Source organism: Chinchilla lanigera, unplaced genomic scaffold (genome assembly GCF_000276665.1).
Source record: "Chinchilla lanigera isolate Chin_1 unplaced genomic scaffold, ChiLan1.0 scaffold00063, whole genome shotgun sequence".
NCBI classification, from domain to species: domain Eukaryota; kingdom Metazoa; phylum Chordata; class Mammalia; order Rodentia; family Chinchillidae; genus Chinchilla; species Chinchilla lanigera.
Genome location: NW_004955464.1, coordinates 5,652,845 through 5,668,490, shown reverse-complemented (window position 1 = coordinate 5,668,490; position 15,646 = coordinate 5,652,845). Strand labels below are relative to the sequence as shown.

Genomic DNA, 15,646 nt, shown 5'->3' with positions numbered 1-15,646 from the left:
TTTACACATCTTTAAAAGGAGAATAAAAATAGTGCCCAGCCCTAGGGTCCCAGGGAAGACTATGAGACATAGTATGTGAAGCACCAACCCAGTACCTGAGCCTTGGTACACCTAGGGAAAAGCTGAGAGCCCTTCCAGGGTGAATACGGAGGTGGAATTTTTGCCAGGAGCTCACTGTGTGCGCTCTGGCCTCATCCCTCCTCAGCCCTGGCACTTCCAGTGCCTCCCCTCATGCTGCAGGACAGAGACCTCCCCATCATGAGGTCGGTTTGCTCCCAGCAGCACAGCCCCTTGCTGACATCCTGAGATGGAGCCATCTGCTCTCATGCCACAGGCCTTTGCATTTGCTGGGCTGGCGACACCACAGGGCCCCATCCGGCAGGCTGGACAAGATAGTAGGCTCTTCCACTTGTCCTACTGGTCCCTGCGTCTCTCTTCATGCACGCACCTCCCTGGCCCACAGCCCTCCTGCCCACTGAGTGCCCCCAGCCTGGAGCTCCAGCCCCATGCTACTGCCCTGTCTCTCCCGCACGGCCCAGCAGCCTCCACTCACGCCGTTCTGCTCCAAAACAGAACACGCTGCTCACTTCCTGAAACCTGCCTCCCTGGGTGCTCGATCCTGGCAAAGGTGCCCCCATGTCTGCCCTGGGGTGCCTGCTGTCCCCCTGCCCAGCCAGCTCCTCCTGTTGCCCCCACTCTGCTCTGGGCTGGTGCCTGGCACAAGCCACCCCAGCCTTGCCCCGCATGGCCTGGAGGGACCTTCTCTGCTAGGTAGAGTGACAGGAGTCCTACATGGCCAAGGGCTCGGCCTGGTGCTCCGGGCACCCTCCTCTTAGTGGAACTCACCTGCCCGGGGGTGCTTGCTGCTGCTAGACTAATGACATACACCAGCTTCTGTTCTGAACTTGTAAATCCTCCAAGTACAGTAATTCTAAGTCCTCAGTGTGTGTCAACTCATCCAGTAAAAGTGAGCCCTTTGCTGCCCTCGAAGCCCGCAGCTGAGGAGTATGAGGCACAGAGGTCTAAAGACCTGGTCCAGGGCCACCAAACCCTGCAGGCAACTCTGAAGCTCATGCCCCTAACCACTGCTCTCTGTGGCCCCAGAGACCACTTCTTTCATAAATCCTCCTGCTCCCACACAGAAAGGCGAAGACCCTTTATCTGTGCCCCTAACCATGCACACCCGCACCGCCACCTCTGTTATACTGTGCCAGGCACTCGATGTCTGCCTCTCACCACAAGAGGCGGGCACCATGTCTTCGGTATAGCACCCTCCACGCCCCCAGGGCCCACCATCTGAGCAGTGGCGAATGGGCCAGGAGAGGGAGAGGTGCTGGGGGCAGTCAGTCCATGGGGGCAGAGGGGGGGGTGTGAATATCTGCCCAGCGGGGACAAGGAGAGCAGGGCTGGGGCAGCAGACCCTCAGGGACAGGGTGGCAGGCCGGGGGCTGGACGGGGTGGGCAGCAGTGTTTGTGGGCGTGTGCACAGGTGGTAGGGAGTGTGGTACCTGGCTTGGTGCTGGTCAGGAGGCTGCTTACCTTCTTGCGCACCTGCTGCTCTTTGGCTGAGTGGGCCTTCACGTGCTTGCGGAGGGAGCTGGGGTCCGTGTAGCGCTTGGAGCAGCCAGGGATCTGGCAAGCGTACGGCTTCTGGAACACCACAGGGGAACGGAGGCTGGTGAGCGAGGGCCGCCCCTCAGGGCCTTGGTCGCCTGTACCACCTGCTGCAGTAGGATGGTGGGGGGGCGGCACCCGGCCTGGGAGCCCACGCTCACTGTGCCCTGACCCACGCTATTGGTGGCTCAGCTGAGTCGGTGCTGGGAGAGGGCGCCCTTCACACCACAGCTGCAAGGAAGCAGCTGCAGACAACGGGGTCCCAGGAGAGGGTACCCCACACAGCAGGAGGCACGGGGAAGGAAGGGGACAGCACAGGGATGGGATGACGCGTGGGCCCAGCACAGGCACTGGCCACCCCTCGTAAGGGCATCCAGGTGGCACAGGCAACCCAGGCACAAGCGCAGGAAGCCAGGAAGGAGCTGGCTGCGGAGAGCTGGCGCGGAGGCGGGCCTGCCCTTCGCCTGGGGAGTGGGCTGCTCCCTTCCCCACTGCCCTCACCACTCACCTAGAAGGGAGGTGGGGACCCAAGCCATCCTCACGGCCTGAACTCCTGCCCTGGGCTCCACCTGCACCCCCAGAGCGCCGGTGCACACAGCTGGCCAGCTTTGTGCGATCTCTAACCCCAACCCCGGCCTCCTGGGGCTTAGAACACAGGCCATGCCTGGCACTGATGGCCCCTGGAGACAGGCCCTGCTTCCGCCTCCAGTCCCCGCCCCTCCCACAGTCCTCCTGATGTGTCCTATCCAGCTGCTACCTCCTCTGCTTGGATCCTGCCCCCTCCACAGGCCCAAGCATCCCAGCAGCAGTGGGCTCAGGGTCCTTCCCAGCAGGGAGGGACCAGCCGATTCACCCCACATCTCAGAGGACTTGGGGCCCTGGCTGCGCCCTGACCGCCCAGGGTCTTCCATTAGACCCTGCTTGGGGACTGTGGCTGCCGACTGGGCTCAGCGTTCGTGGGGCTTCTCTTTCTGAACACATCAAGTGATTCTGACCCTGGGCACTTTCTGCCTTCTGCAACTGCTGGGGATGGGGACAGGAGAGTGCAGGAGATGACACTTCTCAGAGTAAGTCCCGAATAGCTGTGTCCCATCAGACATGCCACATGTAGCTGTCCCCAAACTGCAGGCAACTCTGCCCCTGCCAGGCAAAGGGGAGACAGGGAGAGGGACCTATGGCCCAGGGACCTGAGGGGAATGGAAGCAGAAAGGGATGGCCATACCTTGCAGCTGCCACGGAAGGTTGCCAGGTTAAAGAACGGAGGAAAGCAAAAAGAGAGAGACAGCAGTGAGAAGCTTGTCTAGGGCAGCCGAAGATGGCAGGGCAGGAGGGAAGGCCTGTCTCCTGCCTGCCACCACAGGCTCACATGTACCTCACTGATACATATCCACACGCTCTCCTACACAACCCCTCTTTCCCATGGGCCCTAACCCCAACACACGCTCCCTCTCCCCCACAGGTCCTACCCTGGCCCCGAGCTGGCCCAGCCCTGTCCCCTAGGGCTGCTGATACTAATCCACACGCTTTTGTCAGAAAGCAAACAAACAGCTCTGTGTAGCAGGCGCCGTCCCCTGGCAACAGGGCAGCGAGGCTCCTCTCCGTGTTTGTTTTTCCAGGGCTTGATGTGTACGGAACATTCCTCAGGCCCAGCTCCCCCAAGAGCCCTCAGGAAACCCTGCGGCTGTCCTAAGCCAGCAGCCAAACCCCAGGCCTGCGGAGTCCCCAGACTGCTCCCAAGCCAAGCAGGGGCAGCCCGGCCGTGTGTGCTCCAGGAATAGCTCTCTGCTGGGGTGCTTGTGGGTGCAGGCACTGTGCTAAGTAAGCACTGGCTGCCCACGATGTCCTGAGTCCCATGCCCACCCCTGGAGACTCATCCCATTCCGACGAGCTGGAACTGAGGCCCACATGTGCCTCTGACCTCTCAGCCAGGAAGACTGAGCCTGACTGCTGGGCATCGAAGAGTATCACCCACCCACTTCGCGGATGGGAAACTGAGGCCCGGGGCGAGAGGGTGGGTTATTCAAGTTCCCATAGGGACCTGAGGCTGCCAGGGCTCGGGCCATACACTGGACACCTGGGACAGGTGAGGACCACTGCAGAGAGCCTGAGCCTGGCAGCCAGCACAGACCTCTCCCTTCTTGAGACACAGGCGCCTTACTCCAAGGAAACTGAGGCCCAGAGAAGGTGGCTTTCCTCTGACCCTGGGACCAGGCGGCAGGGCCAGCATGAGAACCAGCGCGTTCAGGGGCACTTTCCTGCCTGTTCTCTGGATGTCAAGGGAGCTGGGGACATGGCTGGGTCCCCTTTGGAAAAAGAGCCCCACCACGCATGAGGCCTGACCCACTGGGCCCATGAGGGGCATGTGCTGGTGTTGCTGGCTACGCCTTCCCTGGTTCCTGGGGAGATGAACGGCTCGGTAGCCCGTGGGCTCATCCTGGGCCTGCCTCCACCCAGCCTTGGAGCTGCGTCCCACACAGGTAGGCCTATCAGGCAGGGGACCCGTGAAGTCTGATGTTCCCCAGGCCTGGGAGGCAGGGAGAGGGCCAGAGGCTTTGTGGCCTCCAAGAGACACAACCAGGGGTCCCACCCTGGCCAGGGCTGAGGAGATGACGGAGGGCAGGGGATGTATTAGAACCACCATTCACTCTGGGTCTCTGTGGAGCCTGTGGCAGAAAGGCTGGAAGCGGAGGGGAGTGGAGTTCAGGGAGTGGAGTCAGTCCCAGGTGTGCGTCCCAGCTCTGCCACCCAGCGACAGGCGAATGACTCAATCTCCCTGAGCCTCCGTTTCCAGGTTTACAAAATGGAGGTAAACGCCCCTACACCTTGGGTTGTCACCAGGATAAAACTGAGACAACTGTTTGATACTGGGGGGCGGAGGAATAGCAGGTCCAGCCCAGGGCCTGGCCTGGCTCCATTAGTTCCTTGCTCTTTTCCAAGCACCAACCCCCCACCCTGTCCTTTCTGAGTCTTTTTCCAGCTATAAAATAAAGAACTTGGACCAGAGGCCTGTGAAGGTCCCTCCAGCTCTGACCTCTGCTGTTTCAAGGCCTCCAACTTAGCCTGGATGGTCAGTGGCCCTCTTGGGCTTGTGTCCCTATCTATGTAAGGGACAAGCTAGGCTGGACAGCCTCTCAGCTCTCCCAGCCTCACACGTATGCAGGAGGAACAGAGACGCAGGTCTGGGGCCTGGACATGGATTCGGCCTGCAGACTCATTTCTTGCTGCACAGGCTGGGTCCTCCCAGAGCACTGCCTGCCCCCAAGGCCTAGGAGGCTGGACAGAGGCCTAGGTCTGAGTCAGCGGCACCACTGGCCAGCTGCGTGGCCACAAGCAGACCCTGAACATAGCCTGTTTCTCTCCTCTAAGTGGTTAGGGGCCCTGGTGGAACAGGGTCAGTATGAGGATGGTGTCCTAGAAGTGCTATCACAAATGAGATCCCTGTGCACGCCAGGGAAGGCCTGGACCAGCCCTGGGACACAGCTGTGGTGAGCAAGGGTTTGGCACACACAAGGGAAGGAAGGTGGAAGGAGATGCAGGCGTCTGGAGGCCAGGCCACTGTGGCAGGAAGCTGGCATCTCACGAGCTGCCCGCCTCAATTCATTACAGTCCACGAGGGACAAAGGTTGGCCCTGGAGACGCTCTGGTCTGTTCCCAGGAAGGGGTGGGCAGACAAGCCCCAGGAAAGGATGCAGAGGGTGGAGAGGCAAGGATGCTGGGGCCCAGTATGGGGCCCCTGGACCAAACCAGAGGACCAAATACCAGAGCCCTGTTGAGTTGCACTCCCCCAGAGAGAAATGGGGCAGAGCTCAGAGATACTTTTGCCACAACTGGAAGATGGGGAGTCTCCTATCTCTCTCCTGCCATCTAGCTGTCACACGTTCTGTACTATGCAGGACACACCCAGCCCATGCTAGAACCCCCACCCCAGCTATCGACAAGGCCTAAGGCCAACTGTGGCTCTGCATAGCCAGGGTCTGAGTGCCTCACTGCCCCGTCCTGCCCCCAGCCTACCGTGTCCAGGTGGGTGCGCTGGTGCTTCGCACGGTCGCTGGAATTGCTGAAGGCCTTCTGGCAGCCTGGGTGCTGGCACAGGTATGGCTTCTCGCCTGTGTGGCTCCTCAGGTGGATCTTCAGGTTCTCCAGCCTCGAGAAGGCTTTGCTGCAGCCTTCAAACTGCGGGACAGGCTGGTGAGAGGTGTGCTTGGCCCAAGCGCCCACCCACTCATGAGCAGTCCCCTGAAGGAGGCCTTCAGGGCCTCAGGCCCTGCTGTGCCCTGTCCTGCCCAGCCTTCCAGGAGCTCCAGTTCAGCTCCCTGCCAAGTGCTCAGGGCCTGGAAAAACCCAAAATCTGACTGAGAAATGGGCTGTGAGGGTGGGAGGAATGCAATTTTCCCCTTCTGGACCAGAGAGGTTCTATGCATGTCTCAGTACAGAGGCTTCCATTGTGGAACCCAGCCCTGGATCTTCCCAGGGGCTTTGGGCAGTGCCTGGGGCCTCTGGGCCATATCTCCTTGTCTCCAAACGTGACACTGTGTGGCTACCGTCTGGGTGGACCGAGGGGGCGCAGACAGCACTCTGGGTCACTGCTGTGAGAATAACTGCATGCACTAAGTGTGACTCATAGCCAGCTGCTCAGCTGTCCGTGCCCACCTCACCCCAGGCCCCGTGCTGGGCAGCGGGCACAGCACAGCCATGTCGGCCCTGCGTAGGGTGTGTGTGTGTGTGGTGGGCAGAGCGGGGGAAAGGAGTCACAGGGGGCAGTGAGGAAAGAGCAATGCGGGAGCCATGCCCAGCCTCCCGCACCCCGGCTGCCCAGCCCCGCAGCCTCCTCCGACAGCCAGCTCCTCCCTGCCTCCTCCTACCCCAGTCTTGACACAGTTGCCCAGCAGCTACTGATGAGACACGGAAGCCTGTGGCTCCCTGCTTGCTGGCCCTCTGACCAGCCCTTCCGACCTGACACTTCCCCCATTCCTGCCTCTAGAGCGATGTCAGGAATCAGCCAGGCACATCCAGCCTTCATTCATGCAAGTCACTCAGCAAGGAGTGTGGGCTTTCCAGGGATCCTGCACCCCTCCCCCGGCCTACAAATGCCAGCCCAAGGAGACCCTCAGGTGTGACTGGCTGCTGCTCCCTGCTTTGGCCCACTATTCTGGGTGCGTGCACACAGTAGGACTGGAGGTCGAAGCATACACGTGAGAAGTATGTGCCACCGCTGTCTCCAACTCACAGTCACTGTAGGGCGACCCTCCCAAGGTCTCAGAGCTGTGAGCTGTGAGGACAGGACACAGGCCAAGGCTGATGCTAAAGCCCAGGTAGCCGTGCTAAGCCTTTGCCTTCTGGGGCTGGTCCATTCTAGGTGGGCAGAGGGAGAGACCTTTGAGGAGGAAGGGCCCAGAGATGGCATCTCATCCCCAGGTACAGAGCTGCGCTGCCAAGTGCGAGCACCCGCTCCAGATTAGGATCCACATGACCCCAGCTCTCTGCACTGGGGTGGCCTGGGATGAAGGGGGCGGCTGAGTTGCCTGAGGGCAGGCCTCAAGAAAGCCTACCCTTTCACACCCTTGCTCAGCACAGCCCTCCACAAGGAGTCTGTGCCCTTCCAGGACGGGCCTCAGCCCGCCCTCCCAGAGCCTGCCCTGCCTGTGACCTTGCAGCGGGGCCAAGAGTGTGTCCACACTGGGAAGCCTGGCCCTCCGTCTCCACTGAGCAGGGCCTGTTCCTTTTTTTGATTTTGCCAGTGTTCAAGGTACCTTACCTGCAGTGAGTGGGAGGGCTGGCTGGCGAGGTCCACAGGCAGAGGGCAGGTTCTGTGCCCGCCTAGTTCCTCCCCTTGGCCTTGAGGGGTCAGAAGCCCCAGTTTAAGGAAGTTCTACACATTTCATGTGGATGAACCGGCTCCAGCCTGAGCTGGGTGAACCTTGATATTGCGACAACCCAGGCACGGGTCCTGGCCACCAGGAGTGAGTGAGTGAGAGACACAACCCTGCCATAAAATGCCACAATCAAACTCAAGGGGAAACGGGTGTGGCAGCAGAGTGGGTGCCTCAGTCACCTTGCGGGCTGTGAGATGCCCAGAGCGACCGATAACAGTGCTGAGATGGGAAGGGACGGATGGGAAGGGAGCGTGGGAGAAAGGCCGGCCGGAGACAGGGGGCAGCCCATCACACGGCCTCTCCACCACCCCACCAAGCTGGAACTCTGACCAGCACAGCCAGGGACAGGTGCAAGGTCACAGGCAGGGCAGGCGGAGGGCAAGCGGAGGCACCAGGGTCCTGGAAGGGCACAGGCTCCTTGTGGAGGGCCTTCTGCTGATGCAGGGTATGCGCTGTGGTAGGGGGCTCTACTGGGCAAGAAGTCTGAGGGAGTCCAGGGCCAGGCTCACGAGCTGGCTCTCATCTCACGAGGAAGCCACCCTTGGCTGTTGGTGACGGGCGGGGCTGGGAAAGGAGACAGAGAAGGCAGCCACAGCAGTTATGCCTGAGGGTGTCACAGGGCACCATCTAGGACCAAGGCTGCAGATGGAGCAGAGGCCAGGGCAGAGCTGCCGGGACAGGCACGAGGCCGAGGAGCTCTGGCCTCCGTCTGCTGGGGCTGGTCCATGGACAGCCTCTTGCAGCTGGGTTTCTGAGGCAACCCCCTTCCTACTTGTAGATGTGGGCCTGTCCATCTTCAGAACCAGAAGGGAATCCTGGATGGAAAGTGACAGGCCACCGGCTGCCCCTGCTTACGCACAGCAACTTGTGCCACGTTATGACGACGTGGGACGGAGGAGTCAGGCTGGCGCGCGGCCTCCTCCCAGCTCACAGCTCTTCCCTTTGTTCCTTGGGGGCGCAGGCAGGGAAGGGAGGGATAACTCCTTGGAGCTGCGTGATTTTCCTGACTTCAGCGGAGTACACCAGACTCTGGGGATCAGTATATCATCTCTCTTGGGGGTTCCTGTCAGGCGATTGTGCCCCACCCCTGCCTTTGTTCAGACTCTGTTCCTACTGGGACACCTTGCCTTTTAACTCTCTGACAATTTAATTCATACATTTTTCAAAAGCCCAGAATCCGCAGCTTGGTGTCTATGTCTTGCAACATGGCTCCGACTGCCTCTGTCCTGCATCTACCCGTGGGTCAGATGCAGGGTGATGACTGCCTTGGACCTGGTCAGAAATCTGTTTTGCTCCAGATCTTCCCTAGGCCTGGAAGGCCTTTCCTTCCTTTGCTCACTCAGCACACACATCCCGTTTATTTCGTACATCTCCAAAGAGCAGGCTTCCTGCCTCCTCTACAACGCCCGAGCGTGGGGTGAGAGGGCCTCACCCCAGCCCCTGCCTTGTCACCAGGCCTCCAGGCTGGGTTCATGACAAGAGGCCCAGCATCTCCAGCACAAAGCTCAGGGTAGGTTGTAAGTGTGGCCCATTGCAGGTGAGACCAGGATCCAAGCACCCTGGGAGGACAGCTCCTCACCCAGCACCCATCAGCACACCTGAACGTGCATCTGCTTGGCCCTGTCCCGCTCCCTGCCCACCCCTCCCCTGGAACTTTCCAAAGCACAGCTGCAGGCTGGGGTCCAGGAGGTCCCGGTGGGAGTGGACCCAGAGGTAGCAACAGGTGGAGAAGGGGTGCTGCCCAACAGGACAGGCCTGGGATGAGAATGCTGCAGGGCCCCTGGAGCCACGCATGCTCCCATCAAGACCAGCAGCACCCTAGCTGCAGCTGCCTGCCAAGGGCTCCCTGCGGTCCTGCTCATCAGCAGCCACAGGGAAAGAGGTAGGAACATGTGTGTGCTTGGCCCTACCGGGGCCTCTCCTGCCGTGACCTCCTCTCTCCACGCCCCCGGCAAGTGTGACTGTGCCCGCTCTGATGAGGAGCAGAGACGGGGTCCAGTGAGCAAAGGCACCACAGGCAGAGACACTGCTGCAGACCAGCCGGGCTGCTGTCTTGGCTGCCCCGCTTCCCGAGTGATCACAGCTGAGTCACTTGAGCTCCGTGAGCCTCAGTTTCCCCACCTATATAACTGGGGGAGTTCTACCAACTTCTGTGGGGGAAACTGAGGCAGGAACTGAGAAAGGCAGTAAGGACTGAAGACTGCACAGCAAGTAATAAGATCTTGGCACCAAGATTCACTGTAGATACCACTTCAGGTCACGGAGCAGGTAAACAGTGGAATGTCAGTGCTTGGGGTGGCAGCTCCCTGGCCTGCTGCCCCTCAGAGGTGTGTGTGTGTGTGTTCTCACTTCCCTGGGTCCCTCTTTCTAGCCCTGTCCTCGTGCAGCCTGGCTTCCTAGCGCTGGCTCAGGTTAGGCTCTGGCCTGGGCGGGGCCCGGGAGCAGACTGGAGGGACAGGGGTTCTGCGTGGCCCCACCTGCAACAGGCAGCTGGCTCCGGGCTCGGTCCTGCCCCCTCTGCTGACAGGCACCCGGTAGGCTTGTTCCCCTCCACTTGCAGCTGGGGAGCCAGATCCCATCAAGGGTTCCAGCAGCGGTGGGAGGGCCTGGCCTAGAACCCTAATGCCAGGGCTCCTGTCTTAGTTTCCTAGGAGCCCCTCTCGAGGGCCTCAGCAGACACCCCTTCCTCAGTGCCAGTGCTTTGAGTCTATTTCTAAATTGCGCTGCTAACCCGTCACCCTCACTCGGCACCTCTAGGCCTCCTTGCTGGCCTCCCAGCCTGGCTCTGGAGTCCAGACTTGGAAAGTACACAGCTCTGTGACTGTGGGAAGTCAGGGCCCCCTCTCAGTGCCTCAGTTTCTCTGTAAAGTGACAAAAGTAAGCATCCCAGAGCCGTGAGGGCAAGACCATGTGGATTTCTAGGTGGCAGCTGTTTCCGTCGTCCCCTCAGAGCACACTGGCTTGGCTTTAACTGTCCCAGTGCTTCCATGTTGCCTGGCCGAAAACCCTTTCCAGGCCCAGCAAGGAGCCCTTCGAGTGCCAAGAGCAGTGTCCAGCGAGAGCAAGGCCACTTTCAGAGTGGGAGTGGCTGTGTGGGGGCTGGGAGTGCAGCAGTGCAGTGGGGCAGGGGCCCCCACTGCTGTGTTGAGGGGCACAGATGCTGCCAGAACGGAACACAGGTTGGGGGCCAGAAGCAGAGCCAACTGGCACAGCCCTGGCTTGGGGTCTCAGTCTCCCTGAAGGGGATGGGGGCTGGGCCCTAAGGTAATGCTGCCATGAACCATGGGCACAATGGTTCACAGGATCTGTACCCCAGGGGTGCCTAACAGGGTGAGACCTTCCTAACATCCCTTCCCCCTCCGTGTGCTTCCATGTCACCTGTCCTCTCAGGCCCTAGGGAAGGTTGTGCCTTGGACCAACGCCTGCCTCCTGCTGCCAACGTCCAGATGACCAGTCAGGCAGAGTAGGTCCTGGACCCCTGTTGCAAAGGTCAGGTACCTGTGCAGGGCACAGGGGCTTAGCCTGGGTCAAGCCATAGAACTGTCATGTCTTCTGAGGAAGGAGTGGATTAAGGTAGGACAAGCAGCCTGGCTCTTATGGTCACCTGTGACCCCATCGCTGCTCTGTGCTGGAGCTGCGATTTGGGGCAACAAAGACACACAAGAGCTCCTGAGGCACCCAGCAGAATGTGCTCAGAGCCTGTGAAGGGGATGATCTGGGTGCTTCCCGTTGGGGGAGGGTGTTCTAGTTTGTGCCTGGATGTCCCTCCAAAGCCTCACGCAGTCATAGGGGGTGGGCTTTTCAAAGACAGCTTGTTCAACCTGGACCTCTTGTTTTCATGCCCTCACTTCAGGAAACAGTTATAGCCTTTCCAGCTTGACTCAGTAGGGGCCAGGGTCCTTAATTTGTAAACATCCTCAGCCTATGCAAGAGAACATGGAGATGATGTGAGTGCCACACACCCTAGGGCGGGTAGCCTGCTTACAACGTAAGGGAGGAGAAGAGGCTGGCTCCCCACTTTCCTGCTCTTGCCACGTTTGCTGTCTTCCACCTTAGACTGTTGCCCCTGGGCCCTGCCAACCTGCCTTGGAGCCGGGTGATTATAGACTGAAACCTCCACAAACTGTGAGGTAAATAAACCTTTCCTCCTTTAACTTTGGGTGTCCAGTGAGCAAAGAGAGAAAAGTAACTATCACAGAGGGTGTTGCTAGGAGTTACAGAAACTGGTGCCTTGATGCCTGGGCAGGATTTCAACTGACAGGTGTGGGGAAAACCATTCCAGGTGCAGGGTGAAACATGAACAGAGGCAGTGAGACAAGCAGGGATGGTGTGTGTCCTGGAAACACCTAAGGATCTGTTGAGCCAGGATGGAAGGAGCAGGGAAAGGAGGGAGAGCAGAAATGGGCGTTTGGGGACTGCCTTCCTTCACACACATGGGTAGAGGTTCATTCCGGAGCAGAGACTTCTGGGATCTTTTGAGCCCCAGAGACATCACAGAAAGCCCCCTGCAACACTGACACATCCTAACAAACGGTGTAACTCGAGGCTCTGCCCTGGGGGGGGGGCGGGGGGGGGCGTCCATATGCTGTGCTGGCTGAACCACCCTGGCCCTGACCTCCCACCTTCTTCCTCTAGGCCTGAGCAGCTTGACTCCTGCAGTCAGCCTGCCACCAGCCCAGGGAAATGCCGCCTCTTCAACATTCTGCCCCTTCTCCTCCTGTCCACTCACTGTCCTGGTCCCCACCCCAGAATCGCTCACCTTGGTATCTGCACAACCACCACCCCTACTCCCTGCCCTTCCCTCCCACGTACTCTGCATGGCATCCAGAATGAAGACTCACCTGGGAGAGCGGCCCTGTCCCTCCCTGCTCCAGGGCATGGCTCCCCATGCCTCAGCAAGGTCAAATCCTCTCCCTGGCATTGTGGACGGCTTGATCCGGCCCTTAGTGGCAGCTGCTCCCTCCAACTCTCAGACCTACACCACCACATTTCCCCACGTGTGGTCCAGTGCCCATCTGACCTCCCCACTTTCCAAAAAGAGGGCTTTAGGTGGGTTCACCTCATTCCCCAAAGCCCAGACACTTCATATGTAAAAAGGGGGGACCTGGACATATGGGGGTACTCTCTGAATCACAGTATGCATGTGGCATCCTGTGGCCAACACATCCCAGGTTTATCTAGCCAGAAACCAAAGAGTCACACATGGGGACGGAGCGGGTGACCGTCCTGGGAGGGTTACACAGAGCAGGAAGAAGGAATGGCGGGGCATCTAACAGTCTCAAAACATGTTCCCCTCAAAATGCACAACCATTAAAATATATCCCAGGATGCAACTGGGGTGAACTCAGAATGGTCCTGCTGACAGGTGGGGCCCTTGTAGGCTCCACCTCTGGCTAATGTTGTGCAAGTTCCACTCGATCAAGACAGCACACCCTACCAGTGACTTCCCAACCACACTCTGCACTTGGAGAAACTGAGGCTCAGTGCAGTGACATCGTTGGCCCTCTGGCACCAGGTCACACAGCCAGTAAGTGGCAAGGCTGGGACTGACCTCAGGTCTGGCTGTCGTGTGAACACGTCCCCTGACCCTTTGAGCCCTGCCTCAATGTCTGCTACATACAGCAGACTCATTCAGGAGCTACTTCTGTCAATGGGTCATCATAGGAGCCAATACTAGCAAAGCCAGGTGCAGCCCAGCCACAGAGCTGAGGGAGGGAAGCGCCCTGCGATGCCACCACACGGAGAAAGAAAGAGCACAGGACCTCGGAAGGCCCTGCCTCCACATGTGGGGCATGTTACAAAAGAAGATTAAAATTATGGGGGAAAATACCCCGAGAACCGTGAAGCCCCGGACCATCTGGAGTTTTATAGTAACAGGCAGGGGAAAATCAGAACCTAATTGAAAAAAGTCCGCTGCAATCCATTATCGCTGTGCAGCGCTCCCATAATGGAGGGCAGGAGATGAAAGACAGAGTGGAGCCATGGGGGGACCGGGGAGGGGTGGCATCTTCCCTGCCAGGCTGAGCCTGAGGATCCTTGGAGTTCTGGCTGGGGACAGGGAGGGTGGTGCCCAGGTCCAGCTGGGTACAGGGTCAGGCACTGGAATCTGCTGGTGCGCCCACTCTGCAGGGCGCCCTTTCTGAGCCTTGTGCTCATGGCTACGGCCATGCAAGGAAGCCCTTCCTTGTGCCCACCACACAGATGCTGAGGTAACGATAGTTCTTCCCTCTGGCTCCGGCGGGGAGGATCAAGGGCCCTGATCCACATGTACGTGCGTGACACCGTGCACGAAGTCATGCACAGTCTGCGCTGTGGCTCCACCAAGAGCCATGCCCTTGGGAAAGTCACACCCCAGCCCTGGCCTCATTTTTCTTCTCTCTAAAATGGGGGCACTCTCCGCGAATGGGCCACAGCAGAGCTGCTGAATTAAATGAAAGGGCCCACTCCGCGTAGGAACTGGCACACAGTTGGTGCCTGATGAATGTCGTTTCCTCCCCGAGGCTGACACGGCCCAGAGATGAGGGAGGACCCAGTTTCTCACGCCCCAGCGAAGACTCTGGACACAGAGAGGAAAGAAGAGGTTTGGGGAACAGGGCACAAAGCAAGGCAGGGGAGGAAATGCCTCCAGTTTTGGCATTTGCCAGTGACTTGCTTCTAAACAAACACATTTCTGGTTTAAGGGTAAAATATATTGGGTTACAACAGCCTGGCAGGCCACTCAGGGATCAACTTCTCATTTCTGTACAAACTTTTAAGTTACTTTACAACGATGATTTAGATGGGAGAAATGTGCGGAGCCAGATCCGCCTCCAAGATGTCAAATAACTCTGTGGTTGGCCAGCTTTAAAGGGCAGCCAGCTGGGAACGGAGGTCCACCCCTCCACCCTGCATCCCGCGGGGAGGGAGACTGCTGCCCGAGGTCGCTGCCCTATGATCCTGCTTGGGGCTTCCACAGGGTCTCGGAGCCTCATGCTCTGCCAGTCCCTTGGGGGAGGAGGGAGAGGCAAAAAGGGACAGAGAGAGCAGAGGCCCTTGAGGACCTGCTCTAGCTTGGGCATGTGAGTGCCATCTGCGCCGAAGAACAAGGAGATGTGTGCAGAAGGGAGACTGCACCCCAACACAGCCATCACAAGTGCTCAGAACCAAGTGCTCCCTAACGCCGCCTCCTTGGTCCTGCCAGGTGGGCCAGCAAGCCGCTAGCAAAGGGTAAAGTGAGGCTCATGGAGTTGAGATTCTGTGTGAGTCCCAGAGCTCACAAAGGCGAGAGCCTGGGCTTTGTGTCTCACGTGCAGTCCTGTCCCAAACAGCCGTGACCCAGGAGGCCATGAGATACAGGCCCGCTCATGCTGCCTGCCCAGCTCACAGGGCCTTGGTGACCACCTGGACAAGCTGGCAGGTTGGGCGGCCGGGGGACACAACACGCTTGAACTTGTAGGGAGGCCCAAAAGGCAGGTGGGGTGAAGGCTGCAGGGACTCTGACCTTTCCTCCTCACCAAGAGCACTGAGGGCTCTGGGCTAGGCTCTCCTCTGGGAAAGCACCCGCGAAAGGTTGCAGGCACCCATGGCCAGCCCAGCCCTTCAGAGCGACGTGGAGCCCTAAAGCTGTGAGGGGTCGGAAGCTGAGTCTACACTGGGCCCATGGGGACACGTTGTATCGGGAGCACCCAGTGCTGAGCTGTGCTAGACATTTAGATGTGTCAAGATGGGATCAGAGCCAGGACCTTGCAGACGGCCGACAGCACCGCATGGCCGAAACATACAAACGCTGATAAAAAGCCTGGATGTTTAAATTAAAAATACGCATCACAATAAAAGACTCACTGTCATTAATCCACCTCAGCATACTCCCCCTCACTTCAAACATCCTTATCCATTGCTTTTGCCACTTTCTGATGCAGTTCTAGAAAATCCTCTTTCATGTCTTTTCAAGGTCTGATAAAAGACATAGTGAATGCTGCCGCCGCGTGCCCTCCAACAGAAAGGCGGGCTTGTAAATACACCAGGTGTGTCCGCATCCACCTTACCCACTCCCTGAGTCAGGCACTGTGTAACTTCTGCCTCTTTCTCAAAGCCAAAATGACCAGGCAAGGTAAACACTCTGAACCGATTCAGGACATCGAGGAAGCCACAACAGCACAACTAGAGACACCCAGGAAACA

General features: G+C 58.9%; 1 protein-coding gene across 2 annotated transcripts in view; it reads right to left on the bottom strand.

The window, feature by feature from the left end:
- The window catches only part of Glis1 (GLIS family zinc finger 1), a 184,587-nt gene that overhangs the window by 11,624 nt on the left and 157,317 nt on the right, over window positions 1-15,646 (bottom strand). For both annotated transcript variants that reach the window (XM_013521759.1, XM_005398558.2), the window contains exons 5-6: window positions 5,626-5,787; window positions 1,540-1,650 (exon numbers count right to left, since the gene is read on the bottom strand). In XM_013521759.1, coding sequence (XP_013377213.1) covers window positions 1,540-1,650; window positions 5,626-5,787 — 273 coding nt within the window. The remainder of the gene's footprint in view (window positions 1-1,539; window positions 1,651-5,625; window positions 5,788-15,646) is intronic.